The 16,726-nt window shown below is 43.1% G+C and overlaps 1 protein-coding gene across 2 annotated transcripts in view; it reads left to right on the plus strand.

The window, feature by feature from the left end:
- SLC35F1 (solute carrier family 35 member F1) overlaps positions 1 to 16,726 on the plus strand; it is a 564,673-nt gene that overhangs the window by 313,807 nt on the left and 234,140 nt on the right. For both annotated transcript variants that reach the window (XM_073627155.1, XM_073627154.1), the window contains exon 2: positions 11,859 to 12,034. In XM_073627155.1, coding sequence (XP_073483256.1) covers positions 11,859 to 12,034 — 176 coding nt within the window. The remainder of the gene's footprint in view (positions 1 to 11,858; positions 12,035 to 16,726) is intronic.

A 16,726-nucleotide genomic window follows, 5' to 3' on the forward strand; every position in this document is an offset into this window, starting at 1 on the left:
GACACACAAAAATCTTGCCATTATTAGTTTGTATTTAAGCCAAACTATATCACTCCCCAAGGGTTCTCTTTCTGATGAGTCCTACTTCCCAGAATACTTATTGCACACAATTCTGCTAAATTGATAAGCAAACAGATTTAGTATTGTAGCATTTTAACCACTTACCAACCGGCCCATAGCCGAATGACGGCTGCAGGGCAGTTGGATAACTCTGGGAGGACGTACTATGACGTCCTCCCAGAATTCCCCTCTCGCGCGCCCCCTGGGGCGCGTACCCGAACACATCCGTGACCGCCGGGCATCACGGATCCCGGTAAATGGCCGCTGATCGCGGCCGTTTACCATGTGATCGCGCCCTCAAATGACGGCGCGATCACATGTAAACAGACCGGCGTCATCTGATGACGCCGGTTCCTCTCCTCCCCTCCTGTGTACCGATACACTGTGAGCGGAGAGGGGGATGGATGGATGGCTGCAGCGCTGTGGGCTGGATGTATAGTGCCCACAGCGCTGCACAGAGACATCCAGCCATCCATCCATCCATGCTCAGCCATCCCTAACGCTCTGCAATGCTGTGCACTACTCTGCAATGCCCCACATTACTCTGCAATGCTGTGCACTACTCTGCAATGCCCCACATTACTCTGCAATGCTGTGCACTACTCTGCAATGCTGTGCACTACTCTGCAATGCCCCACATTACTCTGCAATGCTGTGCACTACTCTGCAATGCCCCACATTACTCTGCAATACCCCCACATTACTCTGCAATGCTGTGCACTACTCTGCAATGCCCCACATTACTCTGCAATACCCCCACAATACTCTGCAATGCCCCACATTACTCTGCAATGCCCCACATTACTCTGCAATACCCCGCAGTACTCTGCAATACCCCGCAGTACTCTGCAATACCCCGCAGTACTCTGCAATACCCCGCAATACTCTGCAATACCCCGCAGTACTCTGCCATACCCAACAGTACTCTGCAATACTCTGCCATACCCCGCAGTACTCTGCCATACCCCGCAGTACTCTGCCATACCCCGCAATACTCTGCAATACTTGGTGATACCCAGTCATACCCAGTCATACTCAGCGATACTCTGCAATACCCCCCATACTCTGCAATACCCTGCCATACTCTGCAATACCCCGCCATACTCTGCAATACCCCGCCATACTCTGCAATACCCTGCAATACTCTGCAATACTCTGCAATACCCCGCCATACTCTGCAATACCCCGCCATACCCTGCCATGCTGAGCCATACTCGGCTGTACTCGGCCTCTCTATGTGGCCAGGCTGTGGAAGTCTCACACATGTGGTATCGCCGTACTCAGGAGGAGTAGGAGAATCTATTTTGGGGTGTCATTTTTGGTATGTACATGTTATGTGGTAGAAATATTGTATAAATGGATAACTTTGTGTTAAAAAAAATAATGCGTTTTAACCACTTCCCGCCCACCGGCCGTCATACAACGTCCTTGATTTTGTGCGGTGATATCTGAATGATGCCTGCAGCTACAGGCATCATTCAGATATCAGCTTTTTCAGCCGGCGATTCCCTACACCATAAGAATGATCATATCGGCTGTTCCACTGCTTGATCGTTCTTACGGGAGGCGAGAGGGGATGTCCCCCCCTCCCGCCGCCCTCCGGTGCTTCTACCGACTCACCGCTACGATCGAAGCCAGGATCGTTTTTTTTTTTTTTTTCATTTCAGGCTTCCCAGCCTAGAGGTGAGATGTGGGGTCTTATTGACCCCATATCTTGCTGTAAAGAGGACCTGTCATGCCATATTCCTATTACAAGGGATGTTTACATTCCCTGTAATAGGAATAAAAGTGGTCAAAAAAATTTTTGGGGGGAAAAAAGCATCAAACTAAAATAAATAAAGTAAAATGAACAATAAAAAAAAAAAAAAAAAAATTTTAAAGCGCCCCTGTCCCTGTGTGCTCGCATGCAGAAGCGAACGCATATTTAAGTCCCGCCCACATATGAAAACGGTGTTCAAACCACACATGTGAGGTATCGCTGCGATTGGTAGAGCGAGAGCAATAATTTTGGCCCTAGACCTCCTCTGTAACTCAAAACATGTAACCAGTAAAAAACTTTAAAGCGTCGCCTATGGGGATTTTTGAGTAGCAAAGTTTGGCGCCATTCCACAAGCGCGTGCAGTTTTGAAAGGTGACATGTTGGGTATCTATTTACTTGGCGTAACTTCATCTTTCACATTATGCAAAAACTTTGGGCTAACTTTACTGTTTTGGTTTTTGTAAAGCACAAAACTGTTTTTTTTCCAAAAAAAAAGCGTTAAAAAAATTGATGCGCAAATACCGTGCGAGATAAAAAGTTGCAACGACCGCCATTGTATTCTCTAGGGTCTTTGCTAAAAAAACATATATAATGTTTTGGGGTTCTATGTAATTTTCTAGCTAATAAATGATGATTTTTACATGTAGGAGAGAAATGTCAGAATTGGCCTGGGCACTCCAGAACGCCTGAAGGTGCTCCCCTGCATGTTGGGCCTCTGTATGTGGCCACGCTGTGTAAAAGTCTCACACATGTGGTATCGCCATACTCGGGAGTAATAGCAGAATGTGTTTTGGGGTGTAATTTGTGGTATGCATATGCGGTGCGTGAGAAATAACCTGCTAATATGACAATTTTGTGAAAAAAAAAAAAGTAAGAAAAAAAACTTGATTTTGCAAAGAATTGTGGGAAAAAATGACAACTTCAAAAAACTCACCATGCATCTTTCTAAATACCTTGGAGTGTCTTCTTTCCAAAAAGGGGTAATTTGGGGGGTATTTGTACTTTTCTGGCATGTTAGGGTCTCAAGAAATTAGATAGGCCGTCAGTACTTCAGGTGTGATCAATTTTCAGATATTCGCACCATAGCTTTTGGACTCTATAACTTTCACAAAGACCAAATAATATCCACCGATTTGGGTTATTTTTACCAAAGATATGTAGCGGTATAAATTTTGGCCAAAATATATGAAGAAAAATTACTAATTTGCAAAATTTTATAACAGAAATGAAGAAAAATTTTTTTTTTTTTAGATTTTTCGGTCTTTTTTCTTTTATAGCGCAAAAAATAAAGAACCCAGCGGTGATTAAATACCACCAAAAGAAAGCTCTATTTGTGTGAAAAAAAGGACAAACATTTCATATAGATACAGTGTTGCATGACTGAGTAATTGTCATTCAAAATGTTAGAGCACCAAAAGCTGAAAATTGGTCTGGTTAGGAAGGGGGTTTAAGTGCCCAGTTGTCAAGTGGTTAAACTAATAAAGGTAACGTAACAAAATTCCAAGTAAATTGATAGGCCCTATTCATGTGAACTATAACTTACTGTATGTACATTATCAGAAAATTGCATTATCAGAAAGGCAGCTTGGCACTAGTTACATAATTATGCTAAGATATGTGACATGTATATCCATCCCCATTAACCTATATCAGTGGTCTCCCAACTGTGGCCCAGGGGCTAAATTTGGTCCTTTGCTTGCCCTTTATCTGGCCCTTGGGGCACTATTCCATCAACTGACACCAATGATGGGCCTCCATTCCCCTACTGTCACCATCAACGAGACACTATTCTTCCCATTAATACCAACAATAGGGCCTTATTTCTGCCATTAAAATCATAATGAGGCACTAATGTTGGGGCAATTTTTACTCCCACTAGCCACAGTCTGGCCTCCTAAAGCCTGAAGGACACTAAACTGGCCCTTTGCTTAGAAAGTTTGGAGACCCCTGACCTATATGGTAAACTAAAACGGTCACTCAAAGGCCAGGTAGCAGTGATCTTTAATAACCTATGACTGAGTGGAGCTGTATATATTCACCAAAGTGCAGTTCTGTATCATGTGTGCTGGAAAAGGTCTATTGTCCACAGGACCATTTTGTACACTGTAACACCTGTCACCGATTGCCTCTCGGGGGCTCAGGAAGTATTTTTTTTTCCCCTGCTGTAGCAAATTGGAGCATGCTTTGCTGGGGTTTTTCGCCTTCCTCTGGATCAACTGTGGGTGAAGGATTGTGTATATGGGGTTGTATCTTTTTTTTTTTTTTTTGGGTTGAACTAGATGGACTTGTGTCTTTTTTTAACCTGACTAACTATGTAACTATATATAAATTGCGGCAGTGCTGTGACTTGCCATGGTGTAGATATAGTTAATCACCCAGGATTCTCATCCAGGAAGGCTGAGGGGCTCCAGGGATCTTGGGTCATGCAGGGGAAACTGGCATTTGAGTTTCCTCATCAGTTGGTAAAACCTGGTTTGGGACCTGAAGCCCAGAGATTTCGTACTGTTCTTGGAGGGATAAAATCTCTAATCTTGGGTCCATGTTTTGAGAACCACCAGCACACTAATTAAGCTGGTGTGTGCTGGGCTTTTAGGAGACACCTGACTAGGGTTCTAATGAGGTCTCTGTCCAGGAGTACAGATGGGACCCAGAGCAGCAAGGGGCTGTCAAGTGTGAGGATCAAGCTTTTGGGAGAGGTACTAAGTGGTACTAGGTCATGGTCTGCGGGACCAGACTAAAGGCCAGGAGGCTTAACATTGTTCGTTTTTTTTGGATGGAAGATAAATGCTGAAAACCCCCTGCGGAAACTGATCGATATTGTGTTTTGAATTTTCTTGTTAAAATGGGTAAGAAAACCCTTAAAAAGTAGAATTCAGTGAGTGACTATGCCCTTAATGTACTACTACTTGAAGCTAGGTCTCATAATATATTTACAATAATTTTCTTCCTAAGCAAAGATATTGATGTTGTTTTAGCACATTGTCTGTCTTTCCCCACTGACCCTTTTCCAAGATATTTATAGCAAAATGGTATGTTGATGAGGTTTACAGGATACTAAGTTGCATCTCTGATTTTTTTTTAGACAGTGTGCATGACCCCAACCTTTGGCTTCGCTCTCACAATAAAGTGGGGATGGAAAGTATTCAGACCCCCTTAAATGTCAACAATTCTGAGTTTTTCTGTCAATATCGGTGCTGTGTGTACATTAATGAGGAAAAAAAATGAACTTTATGATGTTAGCAAATGGCTGCAATATAACAAAGAGTGAAAAATTTAAAGGGGTCTGAATACTTTCTGTCCCCACTGTAAATATGCTTTTATTGTCGGTAGTTATTCCTCAGCTAGGTACGGATGTTGTAAATCAAAACTTCAGGAATCATTCTTTTTGGCAGGCAGCAATAAGTAAGGTGAAAAGCATTCTTCCTATTTCTGGAAATGTGGTTATAAATTTTACTTCCCCAAGCAGATATTTTCTCCTTGCAGCACTAAGGATACCTCTCTCTTGTCTCCTTTGTGAAATATACAGGAACAACAGCATATAAAGAAAACCTCCCAGCACTGTGCCCGTTTGATGCTGCAGCAGCATTGTCACAATTTGACAGATTATTTACTGTAAAAATGCTCTGCCCTCACTTTAGTAAAACTAGGAACCTGCCTCTCATTTATAATTCATTGGAAAGCTAACTTCAGTGCTTTGTGTCCCACATGCACATCTATGTAGAGATGCGACCTGATACATCTTTGAAGTTGTTCATGTAATTTTTGCTGCTTTTATTGTTTAAAGAGACAAAAACAGAAAATAACACTTTTTTTCAATACGGGAATGCTTAAAGCGGAGTTCCACTGTTTTTTAAGTTTATTAAAAGTCAGCAGCTACAAAAAGTATAGCTGCTGACTTTTAATAAACAGCCACTCACCTGTCCCACTGTCCAGCGATGCGGCCGCCCAAAGCCCCCGTTCTCTCCCCCTCCTTTTCGCAGCGCCGACACTGTGAGTGTGGGCGTCCGGCTGTGAAAGTTTACGGATTCACAGCTGGGTGCGCACTGCGCATGCACGAACCGTGCTGCGCTTTGTCAATGGCCAGACAATGTTCTGGGACCTGTCACGTGTCCCGGAACATTACCGGGAGGGAGGGGGCGCCTAGGAATCACCTAGGCGGTCAGAAGGAGGAAGTGGGACACGAAGTCCCCCCCAAAAAAAATGACACGCCAATTCTGGCATGTCAGGGGGCTAGGAGTACTTAAAGCGGAAGTTCCACTTATGGGTGGAACTCCGCTTTAATGCATTCTCATGAAATCCACGATTACCTCACGATTACCGCGATTGATATTTTTTGAGCTGTTTGTGATCTCCTATCATGTGAGTGTTTTCTTTTATTATTTTAATAAATTGATGTTTTTTAAACGATATCATGCCATGTGAGCTTTATTTCTCGCATGGTATTTGAAACATCCGTTTGGCCTGTTGGACCGTTTGGGGACGTTTGAAGTTGTGGTGAGACCCCTCCCCCATTGGAAGCTGAGGATATCTGACGATTCATCTTGCCAGACCTGGTGGTCAATAAGCTTTCTTAGACTTGTAGGACGTAGGTCTTTTCAAGTCACCTGATTCTGGTAAGCCTCTTTTGATGCTTCGGTGATGGTCCCGCCACCTATTTAAACCCTCCATCCATCTGTGGTTCCCTATCTATTTATTCATCTGCCAGAAGTGATCAATTTTGTTTACGAGGAAGCTTGGGAGTTTCATTTCCATTATTTTTCAACACTTAAACCCTCATAGACTTTTGGTGGTGGTTTTCTATTCCACTAGTCATTATTAATACATTTGTCAATTTTTATGGACTATATTGATTGATTTGTCACATATATATGATTTTTTAGATTCACCTTATTATTTTCGTATTATAGCTTTATAACATATACTGTATCTCAAGTGTTATAACATTCACTGTATCTCAAGTGTTGTTTTGAATCACTCAGTGTTGTTTCAATACTATTTTTGCCCTGCAAGGGATGGCTAGATTTTTGCTCACTGCTTAGTCATGTAAGATTTATTATTTATATATACACATAGCGCTACACTATTATATATTATTCTTTATCCTAACCTGTGTCTAGAGGTGTGTTAGCTGCTAACTGTATAACATATTTTTTAGCACTTCCTGGCGCAGCGCTGTACTCATTCCCCCATAGGTTCATGCTTATGCAAATTGGATACGGGATTTAGGAGAGTGTGACTGGCTCTCAATGGAGCCGGTTCACACAGCTTCGGGGTGGCCACGTAGCACACAGCTGAAGAGTCCTTGTGCATATTTGGCTTCATTTCAGGTCTGAATTCAGGCAAAAATTTGGACCTGATTTGCACCTGAAATGGTGAACAGGGATGCAGCGGACCCTTGCTGTGAGCCGCTCGACAATTAGTCTGCTGCACACAGAAGGTTTTTTACCTTCACGCATAGAATGCATGAAGGTAAAAAAACCTTGTGCCTTTACAACCACTTTAACATTTGAGTTTATGTCTCTCAAATTGCATGAAAGTTGGACCAAAGTAGTGCATGAACTACTTTGAAGTTGGTGCAACTTTAAGGGCACTTCACACTGAGGCGGTGGGGGCATCGGCGGTAAAGCGCCTCTATTTTTAGCGGCATTTTGCCGTTGTTTTAGTGGTAATTTTCGCTCCTAAAGCGCCCCTGCCCATTGAAATCAATAGGCAGCGCTGCCGAAGCACCTGCAAAGCGCTACACGGGCGCTATTAACTCCTTCATCGGCTGCTAGCAGGGGTTAAAAGCGTCCCGCTAGCGGCCGATGAAGGGGTTAATAGCGCCCGTGTAGCACTTTGCAGATGCTTCGGCGGTGCTGCCTATTGATTTCAATGGGCAGGGGCGCTTTAGGAGCAGTGTATACACCGCTCCTAAAGCGCCCCAAAGATGCTGCTTGCAGGACTTTTTTCAAATGTCCCGCAAGTGCACCGCTCCAGTGTGAAAGCACTCGGGCTTTCACATTGGAGTGACAGGAGAGGAGCTTTACTGGCGCTATTAGCGCTAAAACGCCTTTTGCCCAGGGGCCCATGATCCCTTATGTGAATTATGCACATATCTTTGTATGTTAAAGGGGTTGTAAAGGTTTGTTTTTTTTATTTTCTAAATATGTTCCTTTAAAGTAGTGTACTGTTGGTTCACTTACCTTTTCCTTTGTAAATGCTTTTTTTCTGTGTGTGAATTTTCAACTTCCTGTTCCTCCTCTAGAAGCTTGCCCCCATCATCCGAACTGTTCTGGCTGGGGGTTAGTCAGTGTGCTCGCCTCCTCCCTTGGGACTACATCCCTGCGGGGAGACACTGTGTGCGTTCACAGGCACAGGAGTCAGGGGAGCCACGGGCGTGTCTAAGACGCTGTAGCTCCGCCTCCCGTGCCTTGCTATTGTAGTCTGAATGACCATCTCAGCACAGCCCCGCCTTTACTCCGCCCTAGTCCTCCCCCTTTTTTGCTGAAGTGGAAGTTTGGCTCAGGTTTGTCGTCACACAGCGAAAAAGTGGCACTGCGCATGCACGATGCCGCTAAGCATCAAGGGAATTGTAGTTCCTTTGAAACCGTGACGCTGCTGCAGGCAGCACGCTCGAAAACCCGGCAGTTGAGGAGAACATGCAGAGAGGAAAGGAGGAAGTGCTGATAAAGCCTATTTATCTAACAGGTAAATAAAAAATTTCGGGAGAAATAACAGCTAGATTCATGATCTATATAGCATATAGATCAGATATTGCCAAAAAAAGTTTAGCTTTACAACCCCTTTAAGTATATAAAATAATTTCTCTATAGAGCATACAAATCTAAATTTTCAAAAGGATTCAAATATGTCAAATACAGTGCACTTAACTTAGGTTTGTATAAATATAACACAAATTTCTAATAAAGTTTTATTGAAATTAAGCTTTGAGACCATTACTGAAAGTAGTTGACTTTCTATTACTAGAATCATTAAAGTAATATTAAACCCTCAATATGTTTCAGTTAGGCTGGCCATACACTATACAATTTTCTTGTTCAATTTTCTTTAGATCTACTTTCAGCTCTGTAGTGCAAGGGCATGCCGAAGTGCATACACATTGAAAAGTGTTTATGTGTGACCTCATATTAAATGGTTTTGGTAAATCTAAAGGAAAATTGAATAAGAAAATTGTATAATGTATGGCCAGCCTTAAACACATTGGGTGCAATAAAATAAATATTTACCCAGTAAATTATATGTTAAAGTGATTGTAAAGACAGAAGGTTTTTTATTTTAATGCACTCTATGCATTAAGATAAAAAAACCTTCTGTGTGCAGCAGCCTCCCTCAGCCCCCCTAATACTTACTTGAGCTCTTATCCAGCAATGTTACAGGAGTGTCTCAGCTGCCCGGGACAGCAGCGGCATGGTGCGATTGGCTCCTGCTGCTGGCAATCAAAATCAGTCAGCCAATCAGGAGAAAGAGGGGGCGGAGCCTGGGTCATGGCTCCGTGTCTGAATAGTGCTTGGTTGCCACCATAGCAAGCTGCTTGCTGCACTCAACAGGAGTGGGGGGGGGGGGGGGGGGCAGAAGCACAGAAGAGGGGGATCCAGGCCACTCTGTGTAAAACCACTGCACAGAGCAGGTAAGTATGACATGTTTGTTTGTTTGTTTTTAAACTAGACTTTACAATTACTTTAAAATGATAACCACTGCTCTTGCAGTTTACAAGTTTTAATGCTGCTTGCCCATGCTCTATCAGTGCTGCTACCCTGAACTTCCTTTCTCCACAGGAAAGAGTTAGCAGTGGATAGTGCAGTCCCCAGTCATGTAGCTTGGAGGAGGAGGAGGCGGAGGCTATGGGGCTGTGTGTTTCTATTGATACATACAGTATAGGAAGACACAATTCAAGTTCCTGCATGCAAGGGTGGCTCCATAGGAGGCTGCAGGAGGGTTTAATAGCACTTTAACACACACAGTAAGCAGATTCTAGTAAGGCCCTTTGTCTATAAGGTACAGTGCCTTGCAAAAGTATTTACCCCCACCTTGGCATTTTTCGTGTTTTGTTGCCTCAGAACCTAGAATTAACATGGATTGTTTGAGGGTTTGCATCATTTAATTTACAGAACATGCCCACAACTTTGAAAATTTTTTTTTTTTAATTGTGAAGCAGACAACAAATAGGACAAAATAAGTCAATGTGCATAACTATTCACCCCCCCTAAAGTCAATACTTTGTAGAGCCTCCTTTTGTGGCTAATACAGCTCCAAGTCACTATGAGCTTGCCACATCTTACCACTGGGATTTTTGCCCATTCCTCCTTGCAAAACTGCTTCAGCTCCTTCAAGTTGGATGTTTGTGCTTGTGAACAGCAAACTTTAAATCTAACCACAGATTTTCTATTGGGTTGAGGTCTTTGACTAGGCCATTCCAACACTTTTACATGTTTCCCCTTAAACCACTCAAGTGTTGCTTTAGCAGTGTGTTTGGGGTCATTGTCCTACTGGAAGGTGAACCTCCGTCCTAGCCTCAAATCACAGAGTGGTACAGGTTTTGCTCAAGAATATTCCTGTATTTAGCACCATCCATCTTTCCCTCAACTCTGACAAATTTCCCGGTCCCGACTGCTGAAAAACATCCCCACAGCATGATGCTGCCACCACAATGTTTCACTGTGGGGATGGTGTTCTTTGGGTGATGTGATGTGTTGGGTTTGCGCCAGACCGAGCGTTTTCTTTGATGGCCAAAAAGTTAAATTTTAGTCTTATCAGACCAGAGCACCTTCCTCCATACATTTTGGGAGTCTCCCACATGCCTTTTCACAAACTCAAAACGTGCCATTTTGTTTTTTGCTGAAAGTAATGGCTTTCTTCTGACCACTCTGCCATAAAGCCCAACTCTATGGAGTGTACGGCTTATTGTCGTCCTATGTACAGATACTCCAGTCTCTGCTGTGGAACTCTGCAGCTCCTCCAGGGTTACCTTAGGTCTTTGTGCTCCCTCTCTGATTAATGCCCTCCTTGACCGGTCCGTGAGTTTTGGTGTGTGGCCGTCTCTTGGCAGGTTTGCTGTTGTGCCATGTTCTTTCCATTTGGTTATGATAGATTTGATGGTGCTCCTAGAGATCATCAAAGATTTGGATTTTTTTTATAACCTAACCCTGACTTGTACTTAACAACATTGTCCCTTACTTGTTTGGAGAGTTCCTTGGTCTTCATGGCAGTGTTTGGTTAGGTGTTGCAGCCTCTGGGACCTTTCAAAAAGGTGTGTATATGTAATGACAGATCATGTGACACTTAGATCGCACACAGGTGTACATCATTTCCATAATTATGTGACTTCTGAAGGTAATTAGTTGCACCAGAGCTTTTTTATGGGCTTCATTCAAAAGGAGGTGAATACATACGCACATGCCAATTATCAGTTTTTTTATTTCTGAAAAATAGTTTTATGTATATATTTTTCTAATTTTACTTCACCAACTTAGACTATTGTGTTCTGATCCTTCACATATAATTCCGATTAAAAAAATATTGAACTAAAGGCTGTAATGTAACAAAATAGGTAAAAAGCCAAGGGGGTGAATACTTTTGCAAGGTACTGTATATAAAACAAATACATTGAAAACAGGTTGGACATAGCTACAGAGCAAATACAAATGAATTACTAAAAAAAGATATTGTATTGTCGAGTTATCTAAACTCTAACATTCACATTGTTTTTTAGTCTCAAAAGCTCTACCTGTCCTCTAACTACCTTTAAGTGACCTGATTCTAGTCATTGAAATTTTATTTGCATTTGCATTGGTTAGGTTAGGTTAATTCTCATCTGTGTAACAATGAGCAATGTACTAACATTTCATGCAAGCATAAAGGGGTGCTAACTGTATGCATGAACTATGTATTGAAGTTTAATGGATTCTGCACACATTCTGCACTGTGACCTAACAGAGAAATGAGTTCTGATTTATTAATGTCGATATGATTTATAAATGCACTGCAAATTATGTATGAACTGTCATGGTGTTAACCATCATTTTCTTTTGTATCCTCACAGGGAAATGCTGCTGTCTATTGCTCTGGGACAAGTGCTCTCCCTACTTATCTGTGGAATAAGGCTCACAAGCAAATATCTGTCAGAAGATTTTCATGCCAACACACCTCTGTTTCAGAGTTTTCTTAACTACATCCTTCTGTTCTTGGTTTATACAACCACGTTGGCTGTAAGACAAGGTAAGCATTATTAATTGCCAACAGTATAATGTGTTCACTCTTGCCGCCGAGCGAAGGTTTTAGAAACACTTCATTTTTCTGATTGTTGGTACTTAATGCACTGATATATGAAAGTGAATTGTGATGAAGTCCTTGATAGTAGTAGCCATATTACATTTTTATAGGCCATTTATAGATTAAATTTCTACTTAAAAGCTTTAAATAATAAACGTTGAGGCTAAAGAAGCCATGTTGATTTGGGCATGCCTTGGTTTCTGGGTCAGCACACAGTTATGCCCCGTACACACGGTCGGATTTTCCGATGGAAAATGTCCGATCGGAGCGTGTTGTCGGAAATTCCGACCGTGTGTGTGGGCTCCATCGGACATTTTCCATCGGATTTTCCGACACACAAAGTTGGAGAGCAGGAGATAAAATTTTCCGACAACAAAATCCGTTGTTGGAAATTCCGATCGTGTGTACACAAATCCGACGGACAAAGTGCCACGCATGCTCAGAATAAATAAAGAGATGAACGCTATTGGCCACTGCCCCGTTTATAGTCCCGACGTACGTGTTTTACGTCACCGCGTTTAGAACGATCGGATTTTCCGACAACTTTGTGTGACCGTGTGTATGCAAGACAAGTTTGAGCCAACATCCGTCGGAAAAAATCCTAGGATTTTGTTGTCGGAATGTCCGAACAAAGTCCGACCGTGTGTACGGGGCATTACAGTTAGTCTGGTTGAAAAAAGACACAAGTCCATTTCGTTCAACCAATTAAAAGGGGGGGGGGGGGGGGGACATACAATCCCATATACACAATCCCATACCCACAGTTGATCCAGAGGAAGGCAAAAAACCCCAGCAAAGCATAAACCAATTTGCTCCAGTGGGGGAAACAATTCCTTCCTGATCCCCCAAGAGGCAATTGGATATTCCCTGGATCAACTTTACCTATAAATGCTAGTATTCAGTTATATTATGTACATTTAGGAAAGAATCCGGGCCTTTTTAAAGCAATCTACTGAACTGGACAGAACCAGCTCTTAAGGGAGTCTATTCCACATTTTCACAGCTCTTACTGTGAAGAAACCTTTCTGTATTTGGAAATTAAATATCTTTTCCTCCAAACGTAAAGAGTGCCCCCCCTTGTCCTCTGTGATGACCTTAAAGTGAATAACTCAACACCATGTTCATTATATGGGCCACTTATGTATTTATACGTGTAGATCATATCCCACCTTAATCTCCTCTTCTCAATAGAGAATAAATTCAGTTCCTCTAATCTATCCTCATAGCTGAGCTCCTCCATGCCTCTAATCAGTTTGGTTGCCCTTGCCTCCACTTTCTCCAGTTCCCTGATATCCTTTTTGTGAACTTAACTGCATATTCCAGATGAGGTCTTACTGATGATTTGTACACAGGCAAAATTATATCTTTCTCTCTGGAGTCTTTACCTCTCCTAATACAAGAATGGACTTTACTCGAAACCGCAGCTTGGCATTGCATGCTAATATTAAGCTTATGGTCTACCAGAAGACCCAGATCCTTCTCCACCATTGATTCTTGCAGTTGCACTTCCCCTAGTATGTATGATGCATGCATATTCTTAGCCCCCAAGTGTATAACTGTTTACAGTTATCAACATTAAACCTCATTTGCCAGTGCCACATAGTTGCCCAATTACACAGTGCAATGAGGTTGGCTTATATGTTGGGGACATCCTGTAAGGACGTTATTACACTGCATAGCTTGGTGTCATCTGCAAAGACTGAAATGGTACTTTTATTCCCAGACCCTATATCATTTATAAAGGTATTAAAAAGTAAGGGTTCCAAACTAAACCTCGGGGTACACCACTGATTATCTTAGACCATTCAGACAGTAGATTACCTTTCAAAAGTACTACAGATTAATGGATGTTGAAACAGGAAGACCATGCTATTCATATTGGGATTGACCAATTAAATTGTTTTATGATACTCATAGACAAATACAAAAAGATGTGCACAAATGGTATGTGTTAAAATAATTAAAAGGTATATACGTTCCAGGTCACATTAAAATTATGTGCAAGTTGACTCTATCAAAGACCCCTGAGCAATATTAATGACTGTAATGGCTTTCTTAGAAACATTATTAAAAATTCAATGTAGAAGGGAAGTTCAGTTTTCCCTATTTTTTTATGTATTTACTCCACCGAATAGCACCCACATTGTGGTTAGGAGCTTAGCTGTCCACATTCTGACTCCTGAATTTTGGGGGAGTTGCTTTCACTAAAAGGATCCCAACATCCACACTAGAAACCAAAAAAACATATTAGAAATTAGGAGGTCCCTGGAAATATTACATTCACTATAGTATCTTGCAACCATGGTAAGTTTTTATTAGATAACTGTCATTTTCACTTAATTTACTTCTCACATTTGATAACAAAGTTGAGTATATTTATGAGGCACCTACTAACTTCCAATGTCTGATGTGAGGGGCAAATATATGATGCAAGGGTTTATGTATAACTTACATACCATTGGTTGGACTTGTTATACCTTGCCTAGTGAATTGATACTAATGTATTTTGAAAATGTTAGGCTAGGTTCACATTATGCTGGTTTCCCAGGGCTGTACCTATGGAAAACACAGTGGAAAACACAGGGAAAGGGTCCCTGCAGCTTTTCCAAAATCACAGCCACAGGTAAACAGCATAGTGCTATGTGGTTTCTAGCCCCGGAAAGAGTGCTGCAGTTTCCAGTGTGTGGGGGTTCCATTAAGAATTTATGGCACCCCCATGCCTCTGGTGCAGATGCGGGAAAGCATTTGATTGTGAACCTAGCTTTACTTATTCATCATAACGAAAAACTAACATTTAATAAAAATAAAATCTTTACTATAACTTTAAACTTTATTTGTAACAAATGTATAATGGTCCTTTCCACCCACACTCAAATCTCTTTTTTTAATTAGAAAACTAACTTTTTTTTAGTAAAAAAAAAACAAAAAAAAAAAAACTGTCTGGGTCTTTAGCCTGGCGCTCACAGAGATACATAACAGTAATTGAAGTGCATGATACCGTGAGATAGCTAATCATTTAATTGATGCATTAGGAAACACTATAAGAAAAAAAAAAAAAAAACAGAGGTGGATGGACAAATCCGTTGATATTTACAGATAATCATGAATCAGATTAATCCTGATCAGATCTTACTTTGTCAGATAGGTTTGCTAATGTCATGGTTAAATTTGTTACACCGCCAAAACAAAATTGATAAATATTATTCTACTGAGCGGTGGCGGCCACTCATGCAGGGCGCATGGGCGCCGCCCCCCCCCCCAATCCATTTGCCTGGTTTTCTAATCTATATGCAGGGCGGCGAACTCATGGATTTCAATGGGGTTTTTTTTTTTTTTTTTTTTAAGCACATGATTAGAGCTTGAAGCTCTAATTGGCTTCAAAAAAGGGTGGGCTCGGAGCCCACCCAGTTGTGTGACATTAGCAAATTAATGTTCGCTAATGTCTTCCTGTCTCTCCAATGGGATCTTAGTACTCCCGGCCAATCGGGTCTCAGGACCCGCTTCCTGATTGGCCAGGAGTCCTAAGACCCCATTGGCCGGATTCCAGGACTCCTGATTGGTCGGGAGGAGACCATTGGGGCTCGAGGCCGGGACTTGGGGAGAGAGACGCAGGGATGAAGCTAAGTGCGGGGCTGGCGAGGGGGGGCCTGGCAGCAAATAAAACCACACTGCACAGCTGGGGACCAGGCATACAACTAACCTAGAATTGTGTCATATGCTAAAAGTCTTCAACTACCATAGCTTATGAGCAAAGCAAATATTGGTGGCGTGGGTTGCCAGAAATGGTGGGGTCCCTTACACAGCTTTAGGCCTAGGCCCCCCCCCCCCGGGCCTGAATGCCAAAATTCCCCAGGGCCCGCTCGCTTGCTGTTCCATCGAATCTGCCCACTGGGCATCCCATGCCCTCCTTCTCCATCCCATGTTCTCTATCCCATGTCTTCTTTGTCCTCCTGCAATCCCATCTCCTCCATCCCATGTCCTCCTCCTCCAGTCCCATCTCCTCCTACCTCAGAAGGGGGAAGTGGGACAGAAAGGGAGGTGGGGGGCAGTGGGTTAGGAGGGGGGAGGTGGGACAGGAGGGGGGAGTGTCACAGGAGAAGACCAGCGTGACAGGAGGGGGCAACCAGATGAAAGGGGGGCAGCGGAACTGGATAGGGAAGTGTCATGGGAGGAGGAAAGCAGCAGGACAGGAGGGGGAAGTGTCATGGAAGGGGGACAGCAGGACAGGTGGGGGGCAGCGGGAAAAGTGGGGGAGGGGGCAGCACCACAGATTAGAGGCAATGTCTCAGGTGGGGGAAGGTGGGGCAGGTGAGAGTCAGTGTCACAGGTGGGGGGCAGAGGGACAGGTTGGAGCAAGTGTCACAGGTAGGGGGGCAGCGGGACTGGTGGGAGTCAGTGTCACAGGTAGGAGGACAGGTGGGGGGCAGCGGGACAGGTGGGAGGGCAGTGGGACAGGTGGGAGGGAGTGGGACAGGTGAGAGGCAGCGTCACAGGTAGGGGGGCAGCAGGACAGGTGTTGTGCAGCGGAACAGGTGGGAGGGAGTGTCGCACACATTTAGGGAAGCACCAGTCCTCCCAGCTCTCACACGTCCAGCAGTGCCAGGAGGGGTAGCTGAGCCTGTGTCCCATCTCCACCAG

The sequence above is a fragment of the Aquarana catesbeiana genome, linkage group LG04, assembly GCF_042186555.1.
Source record: "Aquarana catesbeiana isolate 2022-GZ linkage group LG04, ASM4218655v1, whole genome shotgun sequence".
In the NCBI taxonomy this organism is placed as follows: Eukaryota; Metazoa; Chordata; class Amphibia; order Anura; family Ranidae; genus Aquarana; species Aquarana catesbeiana.